Genomic DNA, 24662 nt, shown 5'->3' on the forward strand with positions numbered 1-24662 from the left:
TCTGGTCTGCTGTGCTTCTTCCCCCAACGACCATATATCCGTCCTGCACTTTTGAGACGAAAGAGGCAAGGTGAACGTTGTCTTTTAACTTGAGAAAGCACAGGCTCACTTGAAGAAAAGCAATATTGGAAGAGATTAATATTTTTATTTCTTCTTCTTAATCTCTTTTACCCTGTTCTGTGTTGAAATAATAGTTCTTAACCTGTGGCCAGTAACACTGACACCTGAGGGAAGATGCGAAGGCTGCCTGCACAGCACCCTACACGCCTCGTTCCGCTGACAGATGGCAACACCGTGTAGGTTCTTCCCTGCGCCTTGGGCACGGGCTGGACGCATTTCAAGGGCTCAGGTGTGCTGGCCCCTTGGTGGCAACACCAAGACACTATAAACACAGGAACAGCCTCTCGCCAGCGCTGGGATTTGACAGAAGCCCCGTCCCGCGGCGCCGCTGGTGCAGCTGGGTTTACTGTCCCAGCTCTGCGAACTACATAGTTGTGTGAGGTGCTTTGCACGAACGTCACTTCGGCGCGCCCTTCCCGATGGAAGGCACCGGGCAGCGGGCACGAAAGACGGAGCCCCAGCACCCGCCCCCGCCCGCCAGCCAGGCGGGCCGGCCCCGCACGGGCCGTGCCTGCCCCGAGGGGGAGAGGCCGGGTCCCGCCGCGACCGGGCGCCCGCCGGCTGCGCCGGAGCCGCGGTGCCGCCGCGATGCGTGTCGGCGAGCGGCCGCTTAGTGGCGGGGCTGAGCCGCGCTGGAGCCGGTACCGCCGTGCCAGACGACAACGGCGGGACCGCGGCGGCCACCCTTCAGGGCGGGCGGGGGGACGGCGCGTCCCCGCCGTCGTGTGAGGCGCGGGCAGCGAGGGGCCGTGGAAACGGCGGGGGCAGCGACAAGGCCCGATCCCGCCGGCCGCGTTACCACCGCTGGCCCGGGCCGGCCTTCGGCGGGCCGCTCCCCGCCGGCAGCTACCGAGCGCTCCCGGCCTCGGAGCACACAACATGGCGGCGGCGCCCGCCGACCCCGCCGACCCCTTCCCGGGCAGCGCAAAAGGGCGACGAGGGCCGGGGGTGGGAATGCCGCGCGCCCCCGCCGGCGCCCCGCCTCCTGCCCCGCCCCTCCTGCAGCGCGCGCGCACGGCCCGCCCCCGGCCCCGCCCTCCCCGCTTCCACCCCGCGCGCGTGGCAGGCCCGCCCTCCGGCTCCGAGGGGGGCGGGCCGCACGCGGACCGCGCCGCGTCACGTGCAGCCAACCGCCGCGGCCGGCGCCGCTCGCGCGAGGCCCCTCCCCGGGTGGGCGGGGGCAGCGGCGGGGGGAGGAGGCCGCCCCGGCGTGGGGGCGGGCGGCTCGCGCCCACCTCCGCGGCGGCGGGAGCGGCGGCGGGAGCGGCAGCGACGGCGGCGGCGGCGGCGCCCCTCCCCCGGGGGCGGGGCCGCCCGGGCCGGCGGGCTGCTGGCGCCTCCCCCCGTCCCCTCCCCTCCCCCTCCCCGCCGTCCCCTCAGTAACTTGGCCGCCTTTTATCGGGCGAGCGGCGAGGCGGAGAGTTTATTGGTGCCGGAGCTGCGGCGCGGCCGGGGCGGGGAGCGAGCGCGGCGGAGGGCGGGGGGGGCCCGGCCGGGCCCCGGTCCGGTGCGGGACGATGCTGCGGCTGGTGTCGCTGAAGTTGGGGCGGCTGTACCGCTACGTGAAGCTGGCGGTGCTGGGCAGCCTGGCGGCGGCGCTGGTGCTGAACACGCACTCGCTGCTGGCCTCGCTGCAGCGCAACGAGCTGTCGGAGCGGCGCTTCCTGCAGCTCAATAAGTGCCCGGCCTGCTGGGGCACCAGCTGGTGCCGCAAGTTCCTCAACGGGCAGCTGCGGCTGGAGAGCTGGGGCCGCCTGCGCCTCTTCGACTTCTTCAACGTCAAGAACGTCTACTTCGCGCGCTACGGGGAGCCCCGCGAGGGCAGCCGCCGCGTCGTCCTCAAGCGGCTGGGCTCCGCGCAGGAGCTGGCCGACATCGACACCAAGATCTGCCGCCGCGCCACCGGCAGGGGCCGCTGCGACCTCCTGCAGGCCCTGCACGCCACCGAGTTCGCCAGCCTCAACGGCGACGTGCGGCTCCTCACCCCCGACGCCGTGGAGGGCTGGTCGGACCTGGTGCACTGCCCCTCGCAGCGCCTGCTCGACCGCCTGGTCCGCCGATACGCCGAGACCAAGGACTCGGGCAGCTTCCTGCTGCGCAACCTGAAGGACTCGGAGCGCATGCAGCTGCTCATCACCCTCGCCTTCAACCCCGAGCCGCTGGTGCTGCAGGTAAGCGCGCCCGACGGCCCGGCCCCGCCTGCTCTCCTTGGTGCTGCACTGCCCCCGCCGCTCGGCTGGCCCCGGCCCCGGCTGCCGGCCCCGTCCCGCCCGAGCCCCGCCGCCCCCCGCCCCGCCGGGGCCGGGGTCCCCTTGGCCGCCGTGCCGGGCGCGGGGGAGAGCGGCGCGGGGGGGTCGGACGGCGGCGAAACGCCGGGGGCCGCCCCTCGCTCTTTGCCCTGACAGACCCTGCGTGCCGCGGGGCCGGCAGCCGAGCGGTTCGCCCGTTCCCGCGCTGGGCGGGGGCGTTTCTGTGTCTCGCTCACTCTCGGTCTTTCGTTCTTCCTCGACGACTTTGTGTGTTTCCCTGCTTTGCATCCTCCCCGGTGCTGCCGTGCCCCAAGGCTTTTCACTCGCTCTCCATCCTTCCTGCCTTTCCCATCTAGGCGGGGACCTTGCTTGTCTGTTCGGCGGCGAGTTCTGGAAGCACGGTGGGGTGGCACGCTGTTAGGCAGATGCTTTCTGGTGCATTTATGCCTTTTTTACAGTTAAGTGTCAGGCTTTAATCCTATGGCGTCTCCAACAGTACATATATTCCTAGGTAGCAGTGGGAGTCGGTGATTAGTTTCTTAGGTTCTCATTTAACAAGCAGGGGGTAAGAGACTTTACCATAACGCTGTTGTGCTTTCCTTGTCAAAATCTGACTCGTGTGCTGTCATGTTCTCCTGTGCAGTAAAGACAATTTTTGGCTTCCTGTTGATAAAAATTAGAAACGGGCATTTCATGGCCTGAAAAGAAAGCGACAAATGAATGGTATTCACTTTTCAGCGGTTACGTGTTTTATATCCTTTAGCAAGGGGGACTGGTTGTGTGCGCAGACCAGAAATTTGTGCTTTAAGATGTTATGTAAGTTTTAAAGTGGAAAAATTTGTAGGAAACTCTTTCATTCCGTGGCACCGCTCGGTTGCTTCTATTGCATATCTACTTATATGTGGAGCTTTGCATTTCAGCTCCTACCCCTATATGCTTGGAGGGCACTCCAAGTATGTCTTTAGTGTCCAAGTTTGGACTCAGAATTGTTTCATCTAACTACTGAACTGTCCTTGCCTTTATCCAGTGTATGACAAAAAGAATATTTGCAAATATGTTTCAAAGCATCGCTGTTATTACTGTTATAAACGTCTGCTGTTTCTGTAGTGAGAGGTCAAGAAATACCTAATGCTCAAAAAGCAGTGCTGCAGGCTTTACCCTGCAGCAAATTCACCTACTGATTAATTTCTAGAAAATGCCTTTATGAACTCTACTTAATTAAAAATATCTTTTTGGGTAGTATACCTTCTGCCCTTCAGTCTCTCCATGTACAGCTCTTGGGTTTTGTTTTCAAAGTAAGTTTCCCCTTTGCTTCTCAGCAGACCCAGGGTGCTGTATGTGTCTCTCATTTTGCCATAAAGTTGCTCTTGAGCACAGTGAAAAAGGAAACTCCACTTAAGTAAGAAAATCAAATCTGCTTTGCTTTCCTAAGTATATTTGGAAATTCTTTTGAGAATCAATTTGTTTTGGCTGCATTTCATGCCACTCAACAGTTTTGGTTTTGAACGCTGGTTCCAACATACTAAGCATAGACCTACATGGCCAGAAAACAGCTCTGTATGTTTCTTCATAATTTGCAGGGTGAATTTATTGTGTTACAGACAAAGGGTACGGCACAGCTGCACCATTTACTGTTGCGGGGTGGATCAAAGGCAGCGGGCAGCGCTGATTTAAGAGCCTTGATTTCTGTCAGCTTCTTGATAAGCTGTGGATGAGCCCTGAGGCTGTCAAGCAAATCTGTTGAAGAGATGAAAATCTTTGGATGTGAACTTAACAAAGGACTTTGCTCACCATTTATCCTAGCGAAGGTGCAGCTGAGAGCAGAGCAGGTCAAACTGGAGGGAAGTGAGGCAGCCTTTACCAGTCCAGAGTGTGGCAAGGTTGTCTGTCACCTCTTAACAGATGAAAAGTGTTTTGCAGAGTCTTGTAAATTTTGATGAATAGACATATGCTGGAAAATATTTCTGGGGAACTTCAAGCCAGCTTTGTGTGCTGAAACACTCTTAATGTATTCTCCAGAAGAGTATTCATCAACTTTGGTAATGGGTACTGGAGGTTTGAATACCTTCCTTTAGTTGGGAATGAAATACCTTAAATATATGAATCTGAACAAACACTTCTCGTTTGCATAACGTCATGTACCACTCCATTCTCAGCCTCTACCCAAGAAACACATAAGGAACGGATAAATTCTGTGTTATGCAGCTATTGCAACAGCAAGATGCACGGCACACTTTATGAGGGTTAAAGTTACTTTACAGAAGTGAAAACTGACTGCTGAGAAGTTTGCTTGTATTTGTAAATAAGAAACATTAAACATCTTATGGTATAGTTTCTGTGGTGTTGGTGAGAGCAAATATTGGCATAGGAATGAGACTTGTAGGCTGATTTCTAAAAATCAACTGCTTCCAACAAAGGAAACATGCATGACATCATGAAGGATCAGATTTTGATTTTAAATAAATAATCGGTGCATTTAACTGGTGCTATTTGTCACCAGAAGGCACAAGGAAAAGTATTGCCAGTTTTTGTCTTGAGCTTTTCATGAAACGCTATTGTGACTGTTTAAAACACTGTCACAAATACAGTTTTGGTTCAGAAGTGGACATGACTTCTAAACTCTTGGTGTCCATTGCATTAAAGTTTTGTTTAATTAAGTTACAGGAGCAGCCACGTGTAAATAGGCACTGAATTTTAAGCCCGATTTTTAATTTATAATAGAAAAATTGTGAGTCATCTACTAGAGCTAGTTACCTGTGGATTATAAAATGTTTTATCAGAGATTGGGATTAGCTTGAAGCCGATTTGGAGTATGGATTATTCCTGAAGTGGTGTTGCTTACCAAATGCGTATTGTCACAACTGACTTAGAGCTTTGGCTCTAGGAAGTTTTCAGGTGGGGCTTTGACGCATAGCATGATGTACTTCAGTTACAAGTCTCTGAACAGTAGTAAACCAGTACAGTTTTGTATAGATTGCTTACTGTAATCCTAGCTCAATATTTATATTTTTTATAGCTTTCTTGTTATTATTCTTTATCCACATTTGTTAAACAGTTGCATAGGTGTACTCAGTGAAGAATTCAGCCGCTTTTGCCATTTTACCTCATGAAGCAAATGGAAGGACAGCTACATTATTATTTGGTACAGTTTACATCTTTTCTGGGTACTAAAATATTAAGAAAGAATTATTTCACCTGAAGTGTAAATGTTTAAGATTTAACTTCTCATAGGTTTGGGGTTTTTCCTTCCTTTTTCTAATAGTCCTTTTCTAAAAAGTATTTGCCTTTATTGCAGAAAAGTAAGTTGTGATCTGTAACCAAAATTTGCTACATCTAAACCAATATTTTTATATAAACATGAACAGCTTATTCGGACAAAAGCAACAACAAAACTTGCTGATGTTCCCTTCAACTCTCTTAATGGAAAACAGAGTATTTTAAATGGGAATCACCTGGAGGATAGGATCTGTGCATGGCATCTAATTCGTATTTGAATATGATGACTTTGTATGTCAAATACTTGCAAAGATAGGTTGGCAAAAGTGGCCTTTTGAAGAAATAGCAATACTTTAACAATAAATGGGATTACAGACTGAGTGCAGTGTGAATATTTACTTCTTCCAGACCTCTTAGAACCAGCATGGATGTAAGTAAATTTATCCTCACCCTATGACTTTTAATAAATTGCTCACCTTCTAGTTTGTCTTTTAAAAAATACTGTAGTGGAGAAGCTTTCTCCATTTTGTTTAACCATGATGTGCACTCAAATAAGGATGTTACTCAACTTGATGAAGTAATGTGATTAATTTTTATCTTCACTGGCAAGTAGAAACATAAACTTACTGTTACAGAACCAAAAATGTTTTCTGCTTATCGTTCATTTCCATAAAGGATGAGATTGTTCAATCTTTGGCTCTTACACAGATTCTTCTTCTCCCCCCCCCCCGGCCCCCCAATTCCTAACAAGATTTTTTTTCTGAAACCAAGGCAATTAAACAGAAGGATTTGGGGAAGCAGTTAAGCTTTCTCTAGACTTACCTGTTATTTTCCATAGAGCTCCTGCACTGATCTCTGTCAGCCTTCAGATTTCCTGTTTTGAGCCACTGTGGCTATCTCTTAACAGTTTTTGAGCTGCTGTCCTTGTGCCACCGTAGCTGCCATGCCATGAGCCATGGTATGCAACCACGCATTGTCCAACACATGAAGACCTGTGGCAAAGTTTGAAGTTCTATACTTAAACACCTCGCCCCCACCCCAAAAACAAGAACACAAGAACACCCCAAAACCAGGGCAAAGTGGAGAATTCCTTGTTATGAGAGTTGGGGAAACTACAGTATAACTCACTAGTGCTGAAATAAGAAATTGTTTCTAGGTTAAAAAAATGTGTTTTTCAGTAAAGGAGTTGTATTTCTCCTAATATCTTATGGTTAACTGAAAAGACAGTTTACTCTGTCTTGATGAAACTGAAACGCAGGTTCTATAAATGGTTGTGGCAAAAGTGCATCTAGAGCTGGTCTTGCAGTACTCAGTCTTGCCTTTGTGCTGGCTGTGGTATTGCTGTACAGTACTGCCAGATGCACTATTAAAATGACAATGCATTTGCTTTGTTTTCAAAGTGCCGTGCTTTAACCCCAGCTGGCAGCTGAGCCCTGCACAGCTGCTTGCTCTCTCCCCTCACAGTGGGATGGGGGAGAGAATCAGAAGAGTAAATGCGAGAAAACTCGTGGGTTGAGATAAAAACAGTTCAATAAAATAAAAGTAAATGGTAAAGCAAAATCTGCGTGCACAAGCAAAACAAAACAAGGAATTCATTCACCACTTCCAGGTTCCAGGCAGGCAGGTGTTGCCAGGAAAGCAGGGCTCCACCACGTCTAACAGCTACCTGGGGAGACAAACGCCATCACTCTGAACGTCCCCCCACTTCCTTCTCCTTCCCCCAGCTTTATATGCTGAGCATGACATCGTATGGTATGGAATATCCCTGTGGTCAGGTGGTGTCAGCCTTCCCAGCTCTGTCCCGTCCCAGACTCCTTGGGCACCCCCAGCATGAGGGCTGGCTGGGCAGTATGAAAGGCAGAAAAGGCCTTGACTCTGTTTAAGCACTACTCAGCAATAACAAAAACATCCCTGTGTAATCAACACTGTTTTCAGCACAAATCCAAAACATAGATCCATACTAGCTACTATGGAAAAAAATTAATTCAGTCTCTGTCAAAACTAGCACACAAAGTAAACCTGAAGTTTCCAGACAAACTTTGCTATTAAAATAAAAGTAAATAAAATGCTTGCAAGTAATGTGTTGGGTTTTTCTTAAACTATAGAAGGTGTCTGTGAATTACATCTAGACTGCATTAATGCCACTTTGTCTTGAGCCATAGCTTTTAACAACCTATTTAAAATAGAGAGTCTTCAAAGAATGATGTTGAGCGTTTGTATCTTGTATGTAAATTACAAGTCTCAAAGGCTTCTGTTTCTAACTCTAAGAAAAATTCCAATACCTATGTGGAAAACAGCAGTATTTCTGCATTTTTTAATAGAATGTGTAAATCATTGCCCATCCCTCAGATATGTATTTAGCTTTCAAAATACTTAAGATTAATGGCTTCTTCTCACAATTTCTGATCATTGCTATACCTTCTAGGGGAAAAAAAGCCTCAAACCAACAGCTGCATCTCTATTCCTAGTCTAATTACTCTGCGTGAACAGTCTGCTGCCACATAACCTAAAATTCTGGTTTCTCTTCATGTTACCATTACATTTTCTGTTTTGGTTTTGTTATGCGAAGAACAATCATTGACATCTGGTAAACGTATATTAAACATTAACTGTGATGTGTGTGAAACAATTCCTTGTGCTGAATTCACTCAAAGTAGCAATTTAGCCACATGTTTTACAGAATTATTTTGCTGATCCATATATAACTCAGTAAGAAGTAAATGGGCAAATTTTCTTGCCTGGGATTTCTCTTTTCTTTTTTTTTATCATACAGACTGTTCTAGTCATAGGTTATTTTCTGTAGTTCTATTCTAAATACACTAGTAGAATACCATCTAGATTTAATACTTTGTGCCTTTTAAACTTTCCTCATTACTCAGTTTGGTGTTCCTGATACATAAATTCCTATGCTAAATACCAAGCAGTAGATTTAAGGCAGTTATTTGCACTGCCTGGTATGTCCTCTAGTGGACTTCTATTATTGAAGTCCTGGCTTATACAGATACTGGCATTTTGACATATTGAGTAGTATTTAGTGGGTAGTATTTTAAAATGTTGAATATTTTCCTCTGATCTTTAGGAAAAAGTTAAAACTTAGGTTGAGATCAATTGTTACTAGTCGTTATCTGCAGTTGCTTTGAAGCTTTTTGGTTTTCTGCAATTTCATATATTAATTAATTTTAAAGATGCACTGTAGTCTGCTGCAGACAATTATAGAACATGACTACCTGACAGTCCGTGTCGTCCCCCCCCTTTACTCCCTTGCAGTTGGATTATTTTTCTGTTTGAAAGCTATTTTTTCTTTCTGCAGTAAACATAGACTAGGCATAACAAATGTTTCAACAAGTGCTACTCTATGAATACATTGATTTTGATTTTTATTTTCAGGTCTTTTCTTATAATTCTTTCTTGCAGAAATCAGTTCTCTGACGCCTGTAGAAAAGATAATTCAGAAAGCAAAGGATTTAAATTTTAGGTTTTAAAAGTGAGGCTTTAGTCTTTCTTGATTCCTGTTTTGCATACTTCTAAGTATTGTGGAGAAAGATTAATTTGCTGTCTGCCCCTGAATTTCCATTGTGCACATTTTTAAAAAGAAATGAACAATTTTTGTTTTTTTTAATTAGAATTGAGTGGCCTCGTGTTACAAGAATATTCCACTAACTTAATTGTATTGAAAACTGAAGAACTACTCTTTGCAGTAGCATATGAGTATACGTATTAGGCCAGAACTGGCTTGTACTTGTCATGTTACCGTATTTAATTATGTTCCTTTAAATGATCAAAACTATTTTCATCATTCCTTCTGGTGAAACTTTCCTAAAGTGAAGACGTAAAAGTAAAGTATAAAGAAAGTTTTGGAATACTTTAGAAATGCTTGAAGAAGTTATTGTGGGGTATGTGTTATGATGAATGACTATATTAATGTAGAGGCTCCTGAGAAATCACTAAACAGACTTAAACAGAAATCCTCCTGATAAATTGTAACTCCTAGCAGTTTTCAGTAATGCAAAAAAGGTGCGTTACCCCACTTTCCAAGCCTTGAAATACCAATGTTGTCCATTTGCTTCTGGTATGTCTGATGTAGAGGGAGATCTATGTTTTACTTCCCTGAATTAAGTAATTGAGGCTTTGTTTTAGTCTTTTCAAGTTTGCAAGTGAACTTTCAGAAATAAGACTAGGCCATCTCTGCTAGAACTTCTTCATAGTGGTATATTCTAGACTCATAACTGATGGGAAGTACATAGTCATCATTTTCATCTGTTGCAAATTTAACCTGAACAAACTTCTATGACATACAAGCTAATTTGAACAGGTACCAACCAATGTCGCATTAAATTTTCTGTACTATGGTTATTGCATTTAGTCATTATTCATTAATTTGTTTGGAGAAATGACATACCTCTGCTAACATTGTGAAATACAAGTTTTACAGTTCAACTTAATCATTGAGCAACGTGTAATTCTAAGTATTTAGAGTTGTCTGCCTATTTTTGTTCTATAATGTGTCAAGTGAACCTGCTACCTCTTGTTGGTGTTAATTTTATGTGGTGACTGATAGAAATGTAATAAAACTGAACAAAAGTCAACTAAATGAAAGAATCATAGTTTCAATGGGGATACTAATATTTGGAATGAAATCCAGTCTTCCCTGTGTGTGTAGGCTATATATATATATGTATATGCCTAACTTCTGTGGGAGTTTCAGTTGAATGTCAAATGATTTGGCATATAGTTAAGAATGAAATTGTTTTCATTATAGTCACTAGCATTCACAAATACATTTGAATACGTATCTTCTAGAACGCAGGTCCATTCCTGACAAAAGAAGGCATCTGCGTTCAGGCTGTGCTTTTTAACCTTCTTTGATCTGAAAAGTTTCATAGTAAAATGTGACCTCTAGCTCTTTGTGGTTTTAGAGCTTTACTTATTTGCCTTGGTGACTAACACAAGTGCTACTTCTGTTTACACTGCAGAATCAACAGTACTCTGTGAAAGAGAACTAGGTTTTTTCCTTTTGAGGAAGAGCATATTATAAATGATACTTCCCGTGCCAGTTTGTGCCGGGGCAAACACAGTTCAGTAGGATGGTTTTAGTGAAGGCATCACAAAGAATGTAATTTTGCCATGAAGGTCCTCAGGGTCATAAGTAGTAGGAAGATAGGTCCTCACTCTGTTTTGCATTTTTTAATTATTATTATTTTTTCATCATATTTAAGGTGTAGCTCTTTGTTTGGGTTTCTCTGGTTTTTGGTGGTTGTTTTTAGTTTTTTTTTTTTTTAGATGGAGCTCACTTCATACAAAAATTGGTAGTGACATGTAGCATCTTGTAGAGTAGGTGTGAAAATGAGAAGTATTTTTAATGGTATAGGAAACAGTAGCTCAAATATGTCAGCTGTTTCTTAAACTTCTGGCTTTTTTATTTTACTTGATTATTAGGATGAATTATATGCTTGATTATGATAAACTAATATTCTTTTAAGTGTTTAATTAAAAGGGGATTTGTGTTATTGCAGACTACAATAGGCTTTATCAGCTTCAAGCTGGTGAGTCTTCACTGCGTGGTCTAATTCAGAGCTCTGAACATTCAAAACCAGTGGCAGACTTGTATATCCATCCTCTCGTGTTTAGACAGATGGAAGTGAGGAAGACAAATGCACTGATAGGGTGTTTTATGCTTCAAGGAAATGATAAATTCACCCTATTAATTCTCAATATTCTGAAATTATAGTGTATTTTTTTTTAAAGACATAAATGAAAGTATTATTCTTTCAGGAACAAAATGTCCTTTGTCCCTTTGATGGTGTTTGTTCAGGTTTTTAAGCCTTGCTTAGAGAGGTATTCTGTAGCTACACTGATTAGGGCAACTAAAATTTTTTTTTGATGTATGTGTCTCTGGGAATGGAGGTAGCAGAATTTTTTGTCATATTTACTGGTTTCCATCCTTCCGTTAGAAGATTATACATATTTCTCTGTGAATAGAGAAAGGTAACGACTTTAATGAGGGAAAACTTACTAAGCTACCTCTTTGTAGTTTGTCATATGCACTACTATATTTTAAAACAGTTTTAAAAGCTTAATTGTCTGTGGTTTCCATGGATTTGCGTGTATATTCGCAGACAAAATGTGAGTGGGTGCATCAGAATTGCAGATTCTTTTGTCAGATAGCTGATTCTGGTTTTGAGCAAGGGCTTGGTTTTTATCAAAGTTGTCTAATACACATTTTTAAGTCTCCAAATAGCGTATTCATGTACAAAATTATCTTATGAAATATTTATGCTACAAATAATTTGATAATTAAAAACTAAAATAATATAAAGCCTTTCTCCACAGAAATCTGAAATTTTTGGCAGCTACCCACTAAGATTTTTGTTTCTAAATGCACCTTGTTCATGGAAGACATGTTTAATGACTGTACAAATTTGTTTTCATGTCTTACTGGCTTTCAAAATTTGAATACATGGAGAAAAAAAATCTTCAAGTTAGCTGCAGTTTCATCTAGAAAGATGCTTTCAGAATAGAATAGTGCAAAAAGTTACAAATCTCTGCTTGCAAAGACAACAGATCTGCACTTTAATTAATATTAGTCAAATTCACTGAGTGAATATAAAACTCCTGAATGAGGCACTTGTACATATTTTTACCCCCTTCTTCAGCTACTGACTTGGGTAACGAAGTGTAGATGTGGCTGTTACATGCCAGTTGGAAGGGAGCCAAAACAGAGATGTTGTTTGTACATGTGCAGATGTTGGCAGGATTCCCTGCACTCCTGTTGTCAAAGGATCTTTTTATTTCCACAGAGTTCTAAATATATCTGTGTTACAGTATGGCATGCAGATATTTTACTAGTAATGTCTGGGATGTTCACTTCTTAATAAACCAAACTGCCCCTAGAATTTCTTGTGTGAAATGAAATTCAGTGTACGTGGCGCAGGAAGCGTGATGGATATGTTTTGAAGATCAGTGTACCATTGTGACTAACGCTGTACTTTCAAAATCAGTATAATCCCATTACATAAACCCCTGCTGCTGCTGGAAAGGAAGGGTCCTCTTAGCTTCTCTCCTGTCTTATGCACGTGGCTGTTCAGGCCTTCTCCCTTCCTTTTGTCAGTACTAGCATGATGTGGTGATGTGATGAGCTGGATCAGGCCACTGATGCAGCTGCACACCAGCCCAGCAAGTCCCAGGTGCATTGCCTTCCTAATGACATGAAAGAGGGAATTGAAATGAGTGTGCTTGATGGCTTGGGAGGGATGGACACCTTCGCTTCCAATGGTAGCATGGCTTTTGCCAGGTTCAGCTGTTTTGGTTGAATTTGTACTTGGAAAGGGAGGCAAGACATAAACAGAGCAGGACTGGAATATTGGGAAGGAGAGGGGTGGAAAAGGAAGGAGTGGGGTGGTCCAAAGTCATAATTACCTAAATATTTCACCATCATTGCTGTAGCAATTGAATATGTTGCAGTGAGTGCTGACAAAATGCAGCATTATGAAAATGTTGCACAGTTAGTCAAATCAGTTAAACTTGTGTTTAGCAGAAAATTTTCTCCAATTTAAGATACAAATTTGACTTTATGAGATATGGATAAGGTAGTCTTGAATAATGGGTACTGGACTGATAGGTACACACATTCTGACTTCCCCAGTACTAAGCTGTATGGATTTTTCCCGATGGATACCAGTAGGCGGTATTTTGAATTTTCCTGTATGCCCACTGGTACCACTCACTGGAATGAAAAATTTCTGCTTGCCCAGAGTTCTCTGGAGGTTATGCCTTAGCACCAACTCCTGCTTGCTTCTTCTGAGTGAAGTTGCATGTTCCTTTGTAAATAAGTCATTTAATTGGATGGACAACAGCCACTTGCTTATTGGTTTGTTCCAATACTGATCCAGAATGGAATACAGGAAAGATAACTGTGCAGGAAATCTCATTTAGTGGCCTTTATTGATGCCACAGGCATGAATTTTCATTATATTTGTCTGTTTGTAAAATAAGTAAGGAACACTGAATTAGCACACACTTCATTTGTTGGAAGATTATTTTGCTTGCAAAATAAGCAAAAAAAACCCAGAAAAAAAAAAGCGCCAGCTTCTTAACTGTGGAATGTATCTTGCCCTGAACTAGTGGATATTTGCCTGTACTTACCACCTTCATAAACTGCCCTGAAGCCTACAGATTAAAAAAACCTGAAGACTGCTTAAAGTCATCCTTATTGCATAATAGATTCAGTTAGAGAGAGAGATTTAGTTCTGCTCAGTTATATAGTTTCACAGCTTGAAAATGTCATACTGGTCTCAAAACCATCCTATTAGTTCTGTATCATCCTCTGGATTTTTCACGACCAGATTTGCCTATGTGAGTAGATGGATAATCAAAATAGAGTAAAAGTCCAGACACTTAGGCACCCCAAAAAACTTTGAGCCTATTTTGTTATTAATATGGGTCTGATGTCCTTTTGACCAACCAAGAAAGGTTCCTTGCAGTGGTAAACATAGTTATGTCCTTTAAAATTGTCTTCTATGCTTGCTATGTTAGAAGTTAGCTTAATGGCTTTTGCTGTTAAATGGCAAACTATGTCAACAATATATATATTTTAATTTCTTCACATGTGCTATATAGGCAAGATTTGCTGTGTAGAAACTTTGAAGAGTCCTTGAAAATTCCAGAGGACATCTTGATCCAGAGTAGTCTGGGATGGATGCTCAGCTTGCAGGAGGATCCTATTATCGAGCAGTGTTAACACATAAATGAATGGATATTTTTACTGTCTCCAAATTACATTTAAAATATGAAATAGTTTTAAAACTATAGATGAACAAATTGAAGTGTTTTTAAGCATTCCAAGCAAGGGCTGCTGGAAGCTAGGTACAAGTTAACCTGGTACTTGGCCTTCATTTTACATATTGGCTCAATTAGGGCCTCCATAACATTTATTAAATGTGTTAATCATATGAAACAAAAAGTGTTTTAATGACCATTAAGCCATGCCCTTTCAACAAAAGCCACTTAAATGTGAAAGTGGGCATTTTTCAATTGTGCAAACTAGAAAGCTCATCTTCTTGATGAGAGTAGCTAGATAAGTTTAAACAGTGTGTCATAACATCATAAGGCTTGTATTCAGAATGGGAATCTTAAAATGGTAACCTTGCATGCTCTGATGCTACCTTCTGTTAAGTATTTTATGGTTTTGGTAATAATACTTGCCTTAAGCTTTTCTGTTCTTACATTTATAAAAATAAAAATTCAGTAAAGGCTGCTCTTGCGCTGGAGAACTTCAGGTTCTCCCCTGCCATGTGATCAGAAGTACTCTGATGCCTTCTATTTGACGGGTATATATATTTGGAATAAGACATATAAACAGTCCTTACTTGACATGAAAACAGGGAAGGGCTCTGAGTAACTTTGCATAGAAGTTGGCAAGGTCTGTGCTTCCAGAGCAGAAACTTCGATCCCAAATCTTCTCTCTCTGAAAGGCCTTTAGAAGAAGGATGGCAATGAGCATGCTGTAGGAAGGTGAACTGGTTTGCTGGGCTGGAAACTCTCCAAAGTGAGAGCCACGTGGAGTGTTAGAGTGACCTTCTCCAACATCAGGGGCATAGAAATAAAAACAAATGCCCAAATCTTTTCTTCACCTTCTTTTCTGGGGAGTGGAGGGAGCACTGTGTGGACCCAATCATAACTGTTCCTTTTCCCCAGTCACCTCTGTATAGTTTTGCTCTTCTTCAGACAATGATTCAGAATGGGTGAGAAAGGAATTGTAGCTGCCTATGAATTGCTGGGAGAAGTTGCACAATGGGAGTAGTTGTGTTTCCCAGAGGCTTTGATGTGCTTTAGCAAACCTTTTCATTAGTAGCATTTGTACTTAAAAGTTCTGTAGCAAAGACTCCAGTTTTGTAGTGAAATAGTAGATTGAGACAATCTCTCCACAGGATTTTGTTTCGTATCTCCTGAAACCTGCAGCTATTGTGAAATTCTAAAAATTCCATATAACCAAGAGAAACTATTGTTGCACTGCCAAGCAAGTGTTCCTGTTTAGCTTTTACTTCCTTTGTGTTTACCAGCAGCATCTTTTAAAAGACAGAGAAGACAACTATAAGAATTTTCCTCTTGTATATTGCTAGAGCTTTCATTGATCCAATGACCTTTTGGTTCAGAGGCCAGTTACTAGTCTTTTTAATGAAACTTGGTTCCTGACATGGCAGCATGCTTATGCAGAAAACAACTAGTGAAATATGCAAGCCAGTTCTGTGAGTAAAGATTGGAGTGCATGTGGGTGATTTATATTATTTTATTGGCTATTGTGATCTTAGCAATTCTATTTTTGTTTTGGTTTTTTTTCCCCACAACTTTTTTAATTCTGAATTTGAATTATGAATTGAATATAGTTGTAACTTTGCTGTTTGCATTTCAAGAATAAGTATTAATTCTTTGGGGTAGATGTGGCTTGCAATTCCCCGTGTATACAGGGCTTCTAGGGTTTCTGGCCAACATCGGTATTCTAACTTTGCCTTAGCATCACCTGATGCCTAGTGTTTAAAATGATCAAAACTTCATCATCAAAGGAAGCACAGATGTGGGTGAAATCAAGGATTGTTGTAGGGGAGGTGTGGGTTCTAAGGCTATGGTGATTGGGTGTGTAAGCACTGTAGCTTTTCTAATTTTTTTAAAGTGGGATACATACACAGATGGGTGAGTGCTGGGCATCTCTTTCCTAACTGGTCTTTTAGTTCAGATCTGTCCTATACAATGTGTTTCCTTCCAGTGTCTCTTTTCTCAATTTACCATAAATGTTTTCTGCTGCCACGGATTCCAGGAGGTATAAAACTTCCATTCAGACTGAAACCCACCATGCTGTTCAGCCCAAGGGTGGTAAAACCTTTGCAACACAGCAAGGTAGTGCACAAGGAAGGAGCATGTGCACACAGTGTTATCTCCTAATTGTCAAAACTAGTGTACATCTTATTCTGAAAGAGTGCTAACTTGTATGCATTTGGGGCTTCTTCATTTAATATTTTAATGCTTTCTTCCTGATGCATAGTATGGAGGATAACTTTTAAATACTTGTCTGTTTATATTGAAGTTTTAGGGCACATTCAGCACACCTGAAGTAGGAAAAATATGCTGGTGAGCTGTTTTTTTTGTTGGTTTTGGGTTTTCTTTTTAATTGGTTGTAGTATGTTATTACTATCAAGTCTTTTATGTTAACTTCCAAGAAAACTAGTACTGGAGACAGATTTTACTTTTGATAAAAATGTTACGTGGCTGTGTGTAATAACACACAGGGTATGTATGTAGCAATTAATCAAGGGGTATATTGCTAAGGAGTATTATAGCATAAGAAACCCTAAACTTTCTTTTATACCCTAATCTGTTTTGTAGTTCTTTCTGTGAGAGATCTTCAAGTGAGAAGATACTCAAAGGTATACAGCCAACTGGGAAGAATGAGAAGGGGGTTATTGGAGAGAAGGAGGTGTCACCTTTTAAAGCTTTTTCCTTCGGGTTATTAAAAGAATTGGTTTTAATTGATATCAGATGCAAAATTATCTTGATGGGAAATATACTTGCGTTAGTGCAATAGATGTGTATAAAACTCCAACAGAAAAAACATAGCTTGTAGAATTGTGCCTGCGTATGTGAATATGTGTGTATATATAGTATATGGAAAGCTAGATATGGGTTGTATGTATTTCAGGTCCTCCAACTCCTTACCCTTTAGTACTCCAGCAGGGCCTCTTGCTCACGTAAATATATTTTGTGGGGTTTTTTTTCTTTCCCTTCAAAACCTAGAAGGATCTGGAAATGTAGTGTTGATGGGTATTTACAGACGCCTCTTCTAAATCTTATTGAACAGCCTTTTGAAATCAAAGCTGTTTTGTATTGATGAAAATTTTTTAAAATCTTTTCATATACAGAGTTTTCCATCTGATGAGGGTTGGCCATTCGCAAAGTACTTAGGAGCATGCGGAAGAATGGTGGCCGTCAATTATGTTGGAGAAGAGCTGTGGAGTTACTTCAATGCACCGTGGGAGAAACGAGTGGATCTGGCCTGGCAATTAATGGAAATAGCTGAGCAGCTGACAAATAATGACTTTGAATTTGCACTCTACCTCCTTGATGTCAGCTTTGACAACTTTGCAGTTGGACCGAGAGATGGGAAAGTTATCATTGTAGATGCAGAAAACGTTCTGGTTGCAGACAAAAGGTTAATCAGACAGAGTAAGTGTCGTCTTTTTCTCCCCTCATCCCACATCTCTTGCTTCTTTCTCTGCAAGCACAATATTTGAAGTATTTATACTTGGTAAATACCCATTTTGTTGGCTTTACAACTAGACTACTAATTACCAAACTAATTAGCTTTCTTCTGCAATTAGACTACTAATTAACTTGACCGATTTGTCAATTTTATAGAGGGTTGAGGTTGCCTGAACTTGATTTACATGCACTTTTAATCTTTGTAGTCCTGCTTAAATGGAGAGGTGAGGGCAGGAGGAGACTGTTGGGACATGGGATGCATTTGTGTGGATGGATGGACAGATAGATGGTCTGGCTGACTGTCTTCTGTACCTTAACTAAAAAAGGGAGGTTCCTTTCGTCTTTTCCAGATATCTGTAAGGATGGAAGTCTTGACTTTCTATTTTCTGTGAATGACAAGACAGTCTTACTGCCCTCTTTGCCTTATTTACATATCCTGCCTCTGGTTTGCTTGTTCAGGTTGGTGCTCTGTAATAATGGAACTGAAAGAATGGGTAATTTTAGTGCTGTTTCCAAATGGATATAGTGACAATTTGTTCATCTTCCTGTCAACTGTAAAAGCTCAAAGCAGTGCCAGCAGGAAAGATGTTCGTCAAAGTTGCATGCCGTGGGTTTATATTCCATTTGAGCTTACAAGGAAAACTTTACAGACCTAAGGGCTAGAAACATTGAAGACAAAACCCTAGATTCTGCAGAAGCCTATGGCAATAGGCCAAGTGATTCCAGTTTGCTTTGGGTGAATCTTTTTTTTTTTTAAGATCTGCAAATAGACTTCATATGTTGTTCTGCCAAATTAACTTTAAGACTATATTTTCTATCCACACACTTTTCTACAAGGAAATATGTTTTATGGGTTTTTTATTGGTGGTGTGTTTTTTTTTTTTTGGGGGGGGGTGTTTGGTTTTTTTTTTTCCTATTAGATTTATTATATGTTCTCAAGTATCTTAGATTAAAATTATCTGATCCTACCAAGAAAACCTTTTAATGTATTGGATATCCAGTAAATTTACTTTAGTACCTATGGGCCACACAGATAAACTTTCTCTTTATTTTATTTTTTTTTCTTTTTCCACTCTCTTAAAGTAATACTACTTTGACTTCTCAAGCATGTCTGAATTGCTCAGGCACAAAGATGACCAAATGCATTCTGAAAAACTTGATACGTACATGGAGTAGGATCATGTAGCTTGTTGCAGAAGCTGAATGCTGAAAGTAGTGTCATGCTTGCATCTGTTGTCTATAGTTATCAGACTAGTTTGGATCTAATTGGGATTTTGCTGCATGAATTACAATCTAACAATTAGTCAAGAACATGGAAAACAAATGAGGGCACAAGAAAGTTCCCAGTCTTTTTATAAACTTGCTATTCAATACAGATTTAATTAATCTTCTAGAAAGTTTCATTAAACAGTCTTTGTCCAGTGTGATTTAAATGCCTGTTTAGATATTTGAATATGTACCTTCTGCCCAACTGCACTGTATGGTAATATCTATTTGTACTTTGCGTGGGATTTCATATTTGAGTTTGCTGAAGTCCATCTTCCCCATTCTCATTTGTTGCTGGCTTCTTTTCCGTTTTGAGTTTGCTGTTTGTTGTACAATTTTTGCATCACTTATTTATAGTCTTAGCAGTCATCCTTCAGTATGCTTTTTTTTTGTAGACTGGCTTATAGTGCACCATAAATGTGTAGACCAATAGTCAGCTCAGAGACCAGCAACCACAGATAAATCTTTATTTGTGCATCACATTACTAAAAGAGATCAGCACGACTATGAGACTCCATGACAAGGACCTCTTCTTCAATCTGCCAGTAATCTAGATACTTATGATGAAAGTTTTCTAACAAAAAGTAAGAACTCAGGAGATTTCACACTTAGTAACTTCTTATGTATTATTATTGTATAAGGTATTTTCTGTAAATCAGGTTTTAAGTTAAAGAAAGCTTTGTGGCAAGGCTGCTAGTTACACCTTCAAATTTTGATAACTTCAAACCTACGTGTAGAGTGTTTATACATGTACATAAATGCCACTAGTTTTTTTGAATTTTTTTCTTTCTTCAGAGATTATATGTAATTTATCTTTTTTTTTATATGCACTTCTTAATTACTACCACATCTAAAGTAAGAAGTTTGAAAAGAATGTTTCAGAAGTTTATGGTAATTACTTCGCAATGGTTTTTTTGGTCTTTGGTGGACCACTTGCCAGCGTTAGTTCCCAGGGCAACTGGAGAAACAAATCTGTGTTGCTAAAATAATGTTGCTTGTTTATTTTTCTCTCAACTTCAGCTGTGGATCATTCTCTGGTACTTGTGTTTGCTACATTTTTTCCTCTGTGTCTGTGTGTGAATGTAGATTTCATGTATTGAGTGTGCTGGTTTTTCTGCTTCCCTCTCTTTGCTATCTATTTTACCCTGTTTCTTTCTTTCCCTTATTTTTTGTACTGCCAGGATCATTTCAGCAGAAGGGTATATCAAACTGCCAGATGCAATCTTAGACTAGAATGTTTAAGAGTTCAGCTAAACAAAGTTCGTTTATAGTTCACGTATTACCAGTTTGCTGTGTACTGAGCTTCTGATTGTATTCAGACACACATACACTCTTTCCTTCTCTTTCTCACTTTTTTTTTTTTTTTCCTGTGTCCTTGTATTTCACAGATAAACCCGAGAACTGGGATGTATGGTATGAAAGCAAATTTGATGACTGTGATAAAGAAGCTTGTCTGTCGTTCTCAAAAGAGATTCTTTGTGCTCGTGTCACTGTGGACCACAATTATTATGCTGTTTGTCAGAACCTTTTATCAAGACATGCCACATGGCGTGGCACTTCTGGAGGACTACTTCATGACCCCCCAGCTGAAATTGCCAAAGACGGCCGACTTGAGGCCTTGCTGGATGAGTGTGCCAACCCAAAGAAGCGATATGGTAGATTCCAAGCTGCAAAAGAACTGCGTGAATACCTTGCACAGTTGAGTAACAATGTGAGGTAGTCCACAGAGAAATTTTTTTTTGCAACACTGGCTAAAACACTATTGCAAAGACAATTAGAAAATGAAGTTTTGAACTTAAATACTAAAAAGAGAAAATAAAAAAAAACCAAACTAGTTTATCAATTTTCTAAATACCATAAAAATACAATTTTATGGTGTTATAAGGTTTCTTTGCAAACAGACAAGGTACTTACTGAATTAAAACTTGAGCTACTATTGACTCTCCTCTCTAACTATTTAAAAGGGAGTAGGTCAAAAAAGACTGTGATAGCTTAATTGACAGCGTGTGTGTCAAAGGGTACTTTACATAAAACTGCATTAGTTTCACAGTTTTGTGAAGCTGATGTTCTTACTTGGAAAGTCAAGTTAGACTGATGGCCTGTTTTAAAGGCCTTTTTCCTGACATCATTGTCTCATTTTTGTGTTTGTTTAAACACCTTGAAGTGGCATTTACATCCAGTTAAATCTAGCTGTCTTCATTCTTTCAGATTTAACAGGCTTTCACATTGTTGTGGTGCAGTACATTCCTTCTGTGAGTGCAGGATTCCTATGTTTACTGTCTAATTTTAGGGGGTTTTACACTGTATTTTACTATGCTTACACATTGTGCATTTTTTTTTAAGATCATCATAAATTCATATGTCACTTGAACTAACATTCACTCGATGTCTTTTGTAGTTTTGCCATTGGAAATATCACTTAATGTAATTACTGTACAAAACTTTTATCCATCATGCCAGTATATACACGTAACTGTTTAGCAGGAAATCATGGTATGAGCAAACTCTTATTTTTAATGAGATAATTAGAGAATTGGAGAGACACTACAATAAAAAGATTTCTATTAATTTGAATTGGGGATAGAGGCTTGACTAAAAATAAAAGTTCACTAGTCCAGTGTAGTTAAGCATAAACCAAAGAAAATGGTTCTGTTTATTAGTTTCTAAACAAATAGTAAAGAAAAAAAGCTATACCGTAGAGAAGTTAATAATGCTCAAAATTCAATTTTAGTGGTCCTTGGTTACTGTTCGAAGAACTTTTAAAACTATGTGCTTATACTAGAAGAAACCCCTAATTTTACTAATAAAGTCTAGCAAGTTAGCAGTTTGTTTTGCACCATTCCCAATTCTGTTGAATTCAAGCGTGATGGAGGTTACTGACTAGTCATCTTTAGGTTTAGACACCTTTTCTTGAATAAGTCTGACTGTTCCCAGTGCAGTTAAAATTGATTTGTTGAGGTATGTGTAAATCTGGAATTGTTCTCATAAATTACAGTTTTTATAAAAAACTCAGTTACTGGACAAGAACTCACTTAAAAGTTTGATCCTACCACCTGCGTGCCCGCGCCCCCCCCCCCCCCCCTTTTTTGTTTTTAACACTACTGTAATGCTTCGTTTTCCTGAAGTCTTATTCATAAACAGATACTCTTAGGGAATGTACGCATATTACTTCTTGTAACAATAATGAAGGAAACTAGTATTTCTTAAATGCGTGTATAAAACAGTATTTCCTATGAGCTAAAAATAATTCTGAACAAGGTAGTGAGTGTGTGCTACTTTGCTCTTGAAAGTTAGAATGCCTCATACAGCATCAGAAGGCCGATGGAAGCTGTTGCTTTACCAAATTGCTGCAAATGCAAGGTCAGGAAAACAGCAAACTCACTGGCTGGCCCTTCTTTCTCAAATCTCAGAAAGTGGAGCCATATAAAGATGCAGAGTGCTCTTTGGTTTCTTAGGTGACTATATTAAGGATATTTTGGAATTTGAAATTCGCACTTCAAGTCATCTTTACTTATGTAGCCCTAATTTGCTCCTAATCCTTTGTCTCATTTTCTGGAACTGGGATGCCCAAGGCAGCTTTTAATTTTCATTTCTCCCTTTCCCCCCTTTCCCTCATTTGAAAATGGTTTTACATGATTGCTCTGGCACAAGCTGTCAGAGAAGGTTCATGTTATTTTTCATCATAAAATCCACTTATTTGAAGAAAATAGACTAGCCCTCAGACTAAATAACACTATGCTACCATAAAAGCCTTGACTTATCACTAAAGTTGATTTTTAGACATTTACCACATTTCCCAGTGAGTGAGTGGAGTATGATTGTTAAAGTTGTAAAAGAAACAAACACTGCCAGTTCTGGTTACTACTCAAGGCAGTGCTGTAACTGCCAGAATGTCCTTCCTATCAGATTTTGTTTGGGTTTAGTTCCCTCAGAAATAAATTACTAAAGCCAATTATAAAAGGAATTTGGAACTTTAAAAAAACAACACACAAACCAATACAGGGAAAACGTTGTGGAGAGCAATAAATCTTGTTCCGTTTGCACCTATCAGATATTTATTGTACAATAACAATTTATATTTTTAGTCATTGCCCATTATTATTGATGAACACGGTGAAATATTTTTGAATGAGATGTTTGGGGTTTGTATGTGCGTTACGATTGTCCTTTTGTACTGTAAGTTACTGTTTGATTGGAATATTTTATCAAAACTGTCTCCCTGTGCCTTTATATTACAAGAAAGTTGTTTCTGCAACTTCTAATGATATTAATAAAGAATACTTTAAGAACCTCATCTCAGACATTCATTTTCAGATCCGTAAGTCTCTTCAGATTGACTTAGTCTGGGATGTATTAAAAAATACATAGAACTAGTTTTTGTTGTGTTCCAGAATGCACTATTGTCAAAAGTGACATATAGGAACTTTTTTTTCCCCCGCATTCTTTCTAGTAGACCGATCAAAAGTATGAATGATCGGTGAGGAATCTTTCTGTTTTGGAGACTTGCTTTCTTAAAAACTTGATCAAGCCATATCTTTCTGTTCTATTAACTGAAAGAAAATGTTTTTGAGTTAAGCAAGTTGATATCTTCTTTCTTTATTGTTTGAGAAACTTAATTTTCCTTGTATTTGATCATTTATATTGCTAGTACCACTGTGTCTTCAGTACAATATTCTAGCGGTTAATGTAACTTAAATACATAATGACTTTTGATGTTTCGCTTTTACTCTGTTTTTTTCAGCGACCAATTGCATTTGAAACTAAGCCCTGCAGTTGTTCTGAAGTATATATTCCCTTCTGACTTTCTGAGCTCAAAACCACTTGGATTTTTTTATTTTTTTTTAGTTGCACTGCACTTACATGTCCAGGAACTGCAGACATGCAGATTGAAACTTGTAAACTTTCCAGTCAAGATAGTTAGGATCTTAAGAGAAAAATAGCATGAATAACTGCTGCATTTTTTGTTTCAACAGTTTGCAGAATGCAGCATAGCCTGATCCTGGTTGCCTTGAACTTCAGGACACGGGGTATCTGGTACTTTCTTACCAGGTACATTTTCATTGTGAGATATGCTTCAAGTATGTTAAACTTTGTGTGCTACTTGGATTTAGCAGAAAGATTAGATTAAATGCAATATTCTTTACCTTTATTAAAGTGGAGACCTTGGCTACCTTAAAAGGCACTAAAATGTTTTGGTTCTCCATAGTCTAATATTTCTGTCAAACCAGCAGTGGTGGTTTCATGGATTCCTGTTTTCCCATGTGACATGTCTGAATCCAGTACTAACTTCTAAGCTCTTTTATTTGTTATCTGTGTTGTTTGAAACCTGTGATTTGGAGTTCAAGATAGATTGGAGTGTGAGACCTCTGTAAAATGCACGTCCAGTGCGTATCAGAAAAATGTTCTCTTTGGGAGATCTATTTCTCAATTTGAAGATCTGGTATGCAGCCTGGTTAAACAGCTTTTGAAGTTCCTTATGGTTTCTTTGTATCTCGGTCTTCCCATGCCTTTAAAAATCCAGTCATTTTTTATTTTATCAAATAAAAACTCGATTGGTCTTGA

General features: G+C 40.6%; 1 protein-coding gene across 1 annotated transcript; it reads left to right on the plus strand.

Moving 5' to 3' along the window:
- The first annotated feature begins 1332 nt into the window (after positions 1–1332).
- DIPK2A (divergent protein kinase domain 2A) lies at positions 1333–24662 on the plus strand. Its single transcript, XM_055817454.1, has 3 exons — positions 1333–2291; positions 17495–17798; positions 20489–24662. The coding sequence occupies exons 1-3, from the start codon at positions 1638–1640 to the stop codon at positions 20818–20820; spliced, it is 1290 nt and encodes a 429-aa protein (XP_055673429.1). The 5' UTR covers positions 1333–1637; the 3' UTR covers positions 20821–24662.

The sequence above is a fragment of the Falco peregrinus genome, chromosome 12 (assembly GCF_023634155.1).
Source record: "Falco peregrinus isolate bFalPer1 chromosome 12, bFalPer1.pri, whole genome shotgun sequence".
Classification (NCBI taxonomy): Eukaryota; Metazoa; Chordata; class Aves; order Falconiformes; family Falconidae; genus Falco; species Falco peregrinus.